The sequence below is a fragment of the Oculina patagonica genome, chromosome 2 (assembly GCF_052425735.1).
Source record: "Oculina patagonica isolate OP01 chromosome 2, crgOcupat, whole genome shotgun sequence".
In the NCBI taxonomy this organism is placed as follows: domain Eukaryota; kingdom Metazoa; phylum Cnidaria; class Anthozoa; order Scleractinia; family Oculinidae; genus Oculina; species Oculina patagonica.
Window position 1 is genome coordinate 6,400,196 of NC_135759.1, and position 10,193 is coordinate 6,410,388.

General features: G+C 40.6%; 1 protein-coding gene across 1 annotated transcript; it reads left to right on the forward strand.

Moving 5' to 3' along the window:
• Nucleotides 1-5,798: 5,798 nt before the first annotated feature.
• On the forward strand, nt 5,799-9,986 carry LOC144642123 (uncharacterized). Its single transcript, XM_078501114.1, has 3 exons — nt 5,799-6,297; nt 6,391-8,111; nt 9,954-9,986. Exons 1-3 carry the CDS (start codon nt 5,799-5,801, stop codon nt 9,984-9,986), a joined length of 2,253 nt encoding a protein of 750 aa, XP_078357240.1.
• The last annotated feature ends 207 nt before the right edge of the window (nt 9,987-10,193 follow it).

Genomic DNA, 10,193 nt, shown 5'->3' on the forward strand with positions numbered 1-10,193 from the left:
GTTGGTAGTAGTTACTAGTAGTTGTTAGTAGTTACTGGTAGTTGTTAGTAGTTGGTAGTAGTTACTAGTAGTTGTTAGTAGTTACTAGTAGTTGGTAGTAGTTACTAGTAGTTGGTAGTAGTTGTTAGTAGTTACTAGTAGTTGGTAGTAGTTACTAGTAGTTGTTAGTAGTTACTAGTAGTTGTTAGTAGTTACTAGTAGTTGTTAGTAGTTGTTAGTAGTTACTAGTAGTTGTTAGTAGTTACTAGTAGTTGGTAGTAGTTACTAGTAGTTGTTAGTAGTTGGTAGTAGTTACTAGTAGTTGTTAGTAGTTACTAGTAGTTGGTAGTAGTTACTAGTAGTTGTTAGTAGTTGTTAGTAGTTATAGTAGTTGGTAGTAGTTACTAGTAGTTGGTAGTAGTTACTAGTAGTTGCTAGTAGTTGTTAGTAGTTGTTAGTAGTTGTTAGTAGTTGCTAGTAGTTACTAGTAGTTGGTAGTAGTTACTAGTAGTTGGTAGTAGTTACTAGTAGTTGTTAGTAGTTGGTAGTAGTTGCTAGTAGTTGGTAGTAGTTACTAGTAGTTGTTAGTAGTTGGTAGTAGTTACTAGTAGTTGGTAGTAGTTACTAGTAGTTACTAGTAGTTGGTAGTAGTTACTAGTAGTTGGTAGTAGTTACTAGTAGTTACTAGTAGTTGGTAGTAGTTGGTAGTAGTTACTAGTAGTTGTTAGTAGTTGGTAGTAGTTACTAGTAGTTGGTAGTAGTTACTAGTAGTTGTTAGTAGTTGGTAGTAGTTACTAGTAGTTGGTAGTAGTTGTTAGTAGTTACTGGTTTTTGTTGGTAGTTACTAGTAGTTGTTGGTAGTTACTAGTAGTTGTTAGTAGTTACTAGTAGTTACTAGTAGTTGGTAGTAGTTGGTAGTAGTTACTAGTAGTTGTTAGTAGTTGGTAGTAGTTACTAGTAGTTGGTAGTAGTTACTAGTAGTTGTTAGTAGTTGGTAGTAGTTACTAGTAGTTGGTAGTAGTTGGTAGTAGTTACTAGTAGTTGTTAGTAGTTGGTAGTAGTTACTAGTAGTTGTTAGTAGTTACTAGTAGTTGTTAGTAGTTGGTAGTAGTTACTAGTAGTTGGTAGTAGTTGGTAGTAGTTACTAGTAGTTGTTAGTAGTTACTAGTAGTTGTTAGTAGTTGGTAGTAGTTACTAGTAGTTGTTAGTAGTTGGTAGTAGTTACTAGTAGTTGTTAGTAGTTACTAGTAGTTGTTAGTAGTTGGTAGTAGTTACTAGTAGTTGGTAGTAGTTGGTAGTAGTTACTAGTAGTTGTTAGTAGTTGGTAGTAGTTACTAGTAGTTGTTAGTAGTTACTAGTAGTTGTTAGTAGTTACTAGTAGTTGGTAGTAGTTACTAGTAGTTGGTAGTAGTTACTAGTAGTTGCTTGTAGTTATAAGTATAGTTGTTAGTAGTTGTTAGTAGTTGTTAGTAGTTACTAGTAGTTGGTAGTAGTTACTAGTAGTTGTTAGTAGTTGTTAGTAGTTGTTAGTAGTTACTAGTAGTTGTTAGTAGTTACTATAGTTGTTAGTAGTTGGTAGTAGTTACTAGTAGTTGGTAGTAGTTACTAGTAGTTGTTAGTAGTTGGTAGTAGTTACTAGTAGTTGGTAGTAGTTTCTAGTAGTTACTAGTAGTTGTTGGTAGTTACTAGTAGTTGTTAGTAGTTACTAGTAGTTGTTAGTAGTTACTAGTAGTTGTTACTAGTAGTTGTTGGTAGTTACTGGTTATTGTTGGTAGTTACTAGTAGTTGTTGGTAGTTACTAGTAGTTGTTAGTAGTTACTAGTAGCTGTTAGTAGTTGTTAGTAGTTGTTAGTAGTTACTAGTAGTTGTTAGTAGTTACTAGTAGTTGTTGGTAGTTACTAGTAGTTGTTAGTAGTTACTAGTAGTTGTTAGTAGTTACTAGTAGTTGTTACTAGTAGTTGTTGGTAGTTACTGGTTGTTGTTGGTAGTTACTAGTAGTTGTTGGTAGTTACTAGTAGTTGTTAGTAGTTACTAGTAGCTGTTATTAGTTGTTAGTAGTTGTTAGTAGTTACTGGTAGCTGTTAGTAGTTGTTAGTGGTTGTTAGTAGCTTTTAGTAGTTGTTAGTTGTTAGTAGTAACTACTACCAACTACTACCAACTACTAACAACTACTAGTAACTACTACCAACTACTAGTAACTACTACCAACTACTAGTAGTTGTTACTAGTAGTTGTTGGTAGTTACTGGTTGTTGTTGGTAGTTACTAGTAGTTGTTTGTAGTTACTAGTTGTTGTTAGTAGTTACTAGTAGCTGTTAGTAGTTGTTAGTAGTTGTTAGTAGTTACTGGTAGCTGTTAGTAGTTGTTAGTAGTTACTAGTAGTTGTTGGTAGCTGTTAGTAGTTGTTAGTAGTTACTAGTAGTTGTTTGTAGCTGTTAGTAGTTGTTAGTAGTTACTAGTAGTTGGTAGTAGTTACTAGTAGTTGGTAGTAGTTACTAGTAGTTGGTAGTAGTTACTAGTAGTTGTTGGTAGCTGTTAGTAGTTGGTAGTAGTTACTAGTAGTTGTTGGTAGTTACTAGTAGTTGGTAGTAGTAACTAGTAGTTGGTAGTAGTTGGTAGTAGTTACTAGTAGTTGGTAGTAGTTACTAGTAGTTGTTAGTAGTTGGTAGTAGTTACTAGTAGTTGTTAGTAGTTGGTAGTAGTTACTAGTAGTTGTTACTAGTTGGTAGTAGTTACTATTAGTTGTTAGCATAACCACACTGACCTACTATTGGTAATCGCGCAATCTGATTGGCTACACAGGTGCCTACTATTGATCCGTAGAAGGCTCTCGGAGCGCGCGCTTAGTTTTCGCTTAATTTTATCAATCAAAACCTTCAATAAATCAATTCTAGCGATATTCTGAGTTTAATAGATCATTCAGTGGGTTATGCTAACACAATTAGACGGCTCGCTCTCGGTTTCTACCTGCTTTTGATAGTTGACTCGGGGCTTCGCCCCTCGCCAACTATCAGCCGGTAGAAACCTCAAGCTCGCCGTCTAATTGTTAAGTAGTAGTTGTTAGTAGTTGGTAGTAGTTACTAGTAGTTGGTAGTAGTTACTAGTAGTTACTAGTAGTTGGTAGTAGTTGGTAGTAGTTACTAGTAGTTGTTAGTAGTTACTAGTAGTTACTAGTAGTTGTTAGTAGTTACTAGTAGTTGGTAGTAGTTGGTAGTAGTTGTTAGTAGTTGGTAGTAGTTACTAGTAGTTGGTAGTAGTTACTAGTAGTTACTAGTAGTTGGTAGTAGTTGGTAGTAGTTACTAGTAGTTGGTAGTAGTTACTAGTAGTTGTTAGTAGTTGATAGTAGTTACTAGTAGTTGTTAGTAGTTGGTAGTAGTTACTAGTAGTTGTTAGTAGTTGGTAGTAGTTACTAGTAGTTGGTAGTAGTTGTTAGTAGTTGGTAGTAGTTACTAGTAGTTGGTAGTAGTTACTAGTAGTTACTAGTAGTTGGTAGTAGTTACTAGTAGTTGTTAGTAGTTGGTAGTAGTTACTAGTAGTTGGTAGTAGTTGTTAGTAGTTACTAGTAGTTGGTAGTAGTTACTAGTAGTTGTTAGTAGTTACTAGTAGTTGTTAGTAGTTACTAGTAGTTGGTAGTAGTTACTAGTAGTTGTTAGTAGTTGTTAGTAGTTACTAGTAGTTGGTAGTAGTTACTAGTAGTTGGTAGTAGTTACTAGTAGTTGCTAGTAGTTTTTAGTAGTTGTTAGTAGTTGTTAGTAGTTGTTAGTAGTTACTAGTAGTTGGTAGTAGTTACTAGTAGTTGGTAGTAGTTGGTAGTAGTTACTAGTAGTTGTTAGTAGTTGGTAGTAGTTACTAGTAGTTGTTAGTAGTTACTAGTAGTTGTTAGTAGTTGGTAGTAGTTGGTAGTAGTTACTAGTAGTTGTTAGTAGTTACTAGTAGTTGTTAGTAGTTACTAGAGTAGTACAGAGGGAAGTCGACAAATACCACCTCGAATTAGACGTTTTTATTGCAGCTGGAGTTCGTTTTTTGGCAAGTGTTAATGAGTCACGGTTAATTCCCCGACTTTGTTTACCCACGCGGAAAAAAACAAAATTTGCATACCATGTTCAGGCAAGCCCTTGACTGCCACGTCACGCGACGCTTTTTTGACAGTTGGCGATGAGTCATGATATTACAACGTCTAAAAATATCATTCGGGTAAACCCCCGACACCCACGCACAAATTTGCATGCCGCTCGCGGCTTCATGTCAATTGAACATTTGTGCTTTTTAGTTACATGGCTTTCAGCAAGACCTTGCTGACCGCGAACAAAGCAAGTCAATTTGACAAGTTTGTTGAGCAACAAATTGAGCGAATGCCTCAAATGTCGGGCCCACTTCGTGAAGTTCTCCGTAATATACTGGATGAACCGATCCCTCCTGAAGTGCAAAAGCGTTTGCTAAAACCGTTGCTTGCACAAAAGTATCACCCAAAACCCCCTCAGCGACTTCGTCACAAAGAAAAGAAGGAGCAAAAAAGGAAGAACATTCAAAATGAATTTGATCGTTTTGTACCACACGAAAATTGGGTGGTACCAAATTATCAGAATGAGATTTTAAACCTTCTTGATGTCGCGGAAGACGAGGGGGAGGAAAATAGTGGCCGGCGTTTTATTCGATGGCGCTTCATTAGAGGTCTGGAAAAAGACCTTACACCAAACTTTATGGAAAAAATTCGAGAAAATGTAAACACAGCGTTTTATATCAGGCATGTTTACTCGTATCAGTTGCGCAACATTGAAGATGATACGGTCATTGTTTACTACATTAACAAAGGCTCACCTTGGATTCATAAGCTTTCTGCAGCGGAAAAATGGTTGACCGAACAGGAGACAAAACGCCTGGCCCCTGACAATATTAAAAGACCTTCTACAAAGTGGAAGTTTGAAAGCTTTTTTAATGTTGATGTAAAGGTTGTGCTTGACCGTCAACCGCTGTTAGGCAATGGCCCCTTACCAGACTGGCTGCGCAACCTTGCGCATGGCAGGTCGATGGTTGCGCTAGATACCTATCGAGATAATTTGTGTCTATGGCGTTGTATTGCTGTGCACCAAGGAGCACGTATTGATCGAAGCACAGTAGCAGCCCGAGGTCTCGCAAAGAGTTTCTTCAAACTCGAAACTGTGCCGACCGACTGTCCAAAAACATCTCTTGATGAATTAGATAAAGTTGAAAGGCATCTGAATCAGGGTGCCGCTTTTTCTGATTGGCTCGGCATCCGAGTTTATGAGCCTGTGAGGGTAAAAGATGAGGAAGTCGTATGGCACCTAAAAAGAAACCCTCCAGCTGTGCTGAAGAACATTCTGACAATCGGCACTTTCGAAGGGCACGCGTTTGTCATTAAGGATATTAAAAGGTTAGCCAAGACGTATGCATGCGCCCATTGCGACGCGAGATTTACACAAGCTTGCAACCTTAAACGCCATTATCAAACTTGCAGCCAAGGAAAAACAATAATTGATTGCCCGGGCAAAAAGGTTGAAGAACCGCAGACAAGCTTTGAGAAGGCTTTCTATCCAAACCATCAAGCTTCCAAAGAATCGCTTCGGTGGCTTGACCAAGAAGCCAAGCGGCGGAAAATTCACATTCACCACGCAATGTGCGGACATGGTGGCGAGCGTTGGGTTGAGCGCGCACCTGTCGACGGGTACGACCCTATTTCCAAAACTGTATTTCAAAACCACGGCTGCCACTGGCATGGGTGTCGAAAATGTTACCCGCAAGATCGTAACAAAATCATTGACCGCAACGACCAAACACGCGAAGACAGGTTCAAAGCCACAATGAAACGTACAAGATTGCTACGAAGGGCCGGCTACCGCGTGATCGAGGCTTGGGCGTGCGAAGTAAGGAAAATCGTTGTTGATACACCGCGGGCGCAAACAAAAAGCTACCCGCACGCGATTTTGTACGATTTCGAGGCGTATGGCGACAATAATCAGAGAAAGGAACCAACGCCAACACTCACGATCGAAAACGCACACGTGCCAATCTCGGTAAGCATCGGTGACACCCTTGAAAGAGAGCCCACCCACATCTGTGAAAGAGACCCCGCGGAGCTGGTCCGCAAGTTTATGGAAGAGCTGGAGAGACGCGGAAAAAACATCCGGGCTCAAGTAAGAGCGAAATTCATGCCAAAAGACGTTGGCCTGCTTCCAAAAGCGCAGCGACAAAAAATTGAGGAATGGTGCAACCAGGTACCTGTTGTTGGGTTCAACTCTGGCAGTTACGATCTGAATCTGATCAAAAATAACTTCGCAGACCGCCTTGCTGACACAACGGGCAAAGTCAGAGTGGCAAAAAACTGTAACAAAATCATGTTCTTGCTCACTCAGGGCTTCCGTTTCCTTGACATTATCAACTACCTTGGGCCAGGAACAAGCTATGAAAAGTGGGTTAAGGCATACGGATGTGAGGCTACGAAATCGTGGTTTCCTTATGAGTGGTTTGACTCCCCCGAGAAGCTTGACTACCCAGGGTTGCCGGATTATCTTGCTTGGTATTCAAAGTTGAAAAACTCTTTTGTGCTAAAACTTTCAGAATGGAAAGCTTGTAAAAAACTGTTTCGAGAAAAGGGAATGCGAACTTTTGCAGATTGGCTTCGCTATTACAATAACCTTGATGTGGCTCCCGGCCTAGAAGCTCTAGAAAAAATGAAAGCTTTTTACACTGAAAAGGGTATTGACATCCTAAAAGACGCCGTCAGCATTCCAGGTGTGAGCTTACATTACCTGCTTCGGGGAGCGGTCGAGAGGGGGGCAGAAATGCACAGCCCGAGCGCACAAGCGTATGAGATGCTGAAAGGTGCGGTTGTTGGAGGCCCGAGCATAGTATTTACAAGGTACCACGAAGCTGGATTTACAAAGATAAGAGACCACCAGTTTGAAAACGCAAAATTTTGCAAAAACATCGTTGGCTACGACGCAAATGCCCTCTATTTGTCAACAATGTTAGAAGACATGCCATGCGGAAAAGAACAACTTTGGTACCATACAGGAATGGAAACATCTGCGGCCTATTATCTTATGCGAAACTTGAAAGGAGAAAACCCCCCTTTATATATACCCGCCGGATGGTTTGGATTTGCGGAAGTTGACATAGAAATTCCAAAAAAATTGTTGAAGAATTTTGAAGAGATGCCGCCATTCTTTTACAACAAAGAGGTGCCAGCCGAAGCCGTTCCACAACACATGTATGAATACTTGAAAAAAACAAAAAGAAATCGTGGAGATGGTAAAAAGCTCGTTGGGGCCCTATCAGCCAAAAAAATTCTTTTGTATGCTCCACTGCTGCGCTGGTATGTGGAACACTGGGCAGAGATAACGGCGGTTTACCGAACGATTGACTATCAACCGAAAAAGATCTTCCCCTGGTTTGTAGAACAAGTGACAGAGGCGCGGAGAACAGGTGATGTTGATAAGAGCAAGGCCTTGCTGGCTGACGTGTTTAAGCTGTTAGGAAACAGTGCATACGGGAAGGTGATCGAGGCACTAGAACGGCAAACGAATGTGATATACACCAAAGATGAGAAAGTGGTTGACAGAGCCCTGCGAAGTGCGTATTTTAGTGACTTAGATGAAATCGGGCAAGCGTACGGATTGGAAAGTCGTAAGCCGCGGATAACGATCAGCAGGCCTTTTCAAGTTGGGATCGCGGTTTACCAGTTGGCAAAGCTGCGCATGCTCAAGTTTTACTATGACTTTTTAGACAAATATTTTGATCGAAAGGACTTTGAGCTAATTCAGATGGACACGGACAGCTGTTACATGGCCATTTCTGCTTCGAAGCTTGAGGACATCGTAAAACCTGAGCTAAAACAAGAATTCGAGACCCAAAAAAAACAATGGCTGGCTTGGGACAAGTGGAGCGGCCGCACCCCTGGTCTCTTTAAGCTTGAGTGTACGGGCAGCCGGATGATTGCGCTCTGCTCAAAGTGTTATTTTATTGAGGAACCCGAGGGTGAAAAAAAGAAGTTTAGCACTAAGGGGATGTCCAAGACGCAAAACGAAATAAGATGGCAAGGATTTAAGGCCGCTCTGAATGGTCATAAGGACATGGCAACAAACAGAGGCTTCCGTATGAAGGAAGGAAAAATGGTAACTTACGAGCAGGAAAAACTGGGTTTGAGCGCCTATTACGACAAACGTTGGGTGCTTGAAGATGGAATACATACCGAACCGATTGAATATCACGTTTAGCTGGCATTGACTGGTGGAAGGGCGGTATCAGAAGGTACTACGAGCAGCTCCTCGCGCACAAAGCCACGCTTAGGGCCGTCTTGCAAGTAATACAAAACAGGTTCGTTCGGTTTCATTACAGCTCTTTCAAGCGAAAAGACTTTCAAAGACCAGATTGGATCGGTGGCACGTTTTCCGCCACCTTCTAACTCACCCGGCTGGTACAAATATCTAACATTCACGGAGGAGGGGAGCTTTTTTTCGCTCTTACCAACAGGCCTCAAATAAGGAGTCGACGGCTTGGCGGCAACGGCTTTTAATTTAATAGCTTCTGAGGGTTTTTTGCCCGTCAGCCGTGTAACTTCGTTGTTCAGAGCGGCAATAACTTCGGGTAGCCTCTTAACCCACGCTGTCGACCGCTGGCCAGATGGCAGGGTCAACTCGACACTGTACTGATAACCAAACAGGCGCTCTGCCAGTGTGCGGTTGAAACGTTCAACAATGGCCTGATCTCTGTGAATGTTAGCACGCCCGCGTCGAATAGCTGTTTTTTGATTTTCCATTTCTTTGGTAACAGCGCCCATGAATTCGCGCCCGGGGTCAACTTGCAGCATTTGTGGCCATTTCAGTGCACTACGCCTGTAAATTGCCCGAAAACCTTTTGCAACCTCAGTTGAATCTTTTGAGGTCAAAGGCTCGGCCTCTTTGTAACGGCTGGCAACGTCAACAACAGTCAACGCGTATTTGTAAACTTTTCGCCCTCGCGGCAATCTGTCATGAGGAAGAAAAAGAAGGTCCGCCTGGTGGACCGCGTTAGGAGAAGATACATCAAACTTTGGACGAGGAACGTATCGTGGTGCGGGAAGGTAGATTTGCCAAAAAGCTTGTTTTCCGAGCCACCTTTTTGCAGTATCTTCGGAAACCTTTGCGGCTTTGGCTAATTTTTTTATTGCAGAAATTCCTTTCCAGTATCCTTGAGGGCTGTAGTAACGTGACTCCAATTTATTATTTTCCATTTGAACTTAAAAGACTTAATATAACATGGAAGAAAAAAAAATATTTTGGCGATGACAGCGATGACACTTCCTTGCAGGCTTTAGTAATAATATGATTACGACTTATTATAACTTTGTTGAATCTTCAAGACTCAAGTGGCTAAAAGACAAAAAAAATTTTGGCGATGACCCTTATGGTCTGGGCGTTAAATTCCAGAGATGCGACGAAAACGACAAAAAACCTGTAAGCTGGATAGACACTTTAACAAAAAAAGATGTCCAAAATTTCTTTTTGGTTTTTGTTGCGAAAAAGAAAACTTTTGAACCAGTCGTTTTTCAAGAACCCCACGGTTTTGAATATCTGGAAGAGACAGAAATAAGATCGATTTCGCCGGTGCCGAACTTGTCATATTTGAAAACAGTTTTAACAAAAAACGGTATTGTTTGGCAAGATCTATCAAGGCTGCGATTTTTGGCAAACGTGGTGAAAAACTGCCAAAATTATAAAAAAAAAAGCATATTAACTACACATGTTTTTTGTATTTTTATTTCAAAAAGCTACCAGATTCTTGGCCAAAAAAAGAAAAAATGATCAAAAAGCTGGAGAAAAATTTGACGAAAAATGAAAAAACGAAAAAAACTGCCGAAAAACATTTTCAAGATTGGTGGGAGCGAGCGCTGTCAGTGTGATTTGAGTAACGCAGTTTTGTTTTTTTCGAAGAGAAGGCACTGTACTTTTTGACGATTTCTTGGTATTCTTCGTCAGAAATTTGTCCGTCTTCAAGGGCCGCAGAAGTGAGAGAGTTGATTGCAAACAGAGTTTCTTCTGCAAGTGAAAGTATTTTTTTGTGTTTTTTTGCTTTTTGCAAGAAAAACTTGACAGTGACGCCCAAAGAAGTTGAAGTGAGAGAAAAAACTGTTGCTATTCCAATCAAAGGCCCGCCAACGACAATGCCGACAGCGGAAAGCGAAGCTGCGAGACCTGAGCCGGTAAGAATCGTCGCGG

Coding starts and splice junctions, on each gene's coding strand:
- LOC144642123 (XM_078501114.1), top strand. CDS start 5,799: ATGAAACGTACAAGATTGCTACGAAGGGCCGGCTACCGCGTGATCGAG. Junction 6,298..6,390: donor CCGCCTTGCTGACACAACGG/GCAAAGTCAGAG, acceptor ACCTTGGGCCAG/GAACAAGCTATGAAAAGTGG. Junction 8,112..9,953: donor GTATGAAGGAAGGAAAAATG/GTAACTTACGAG, acceptor ATTCTTCGTCAG/AAATTTGTCCGTCTTCAAGG.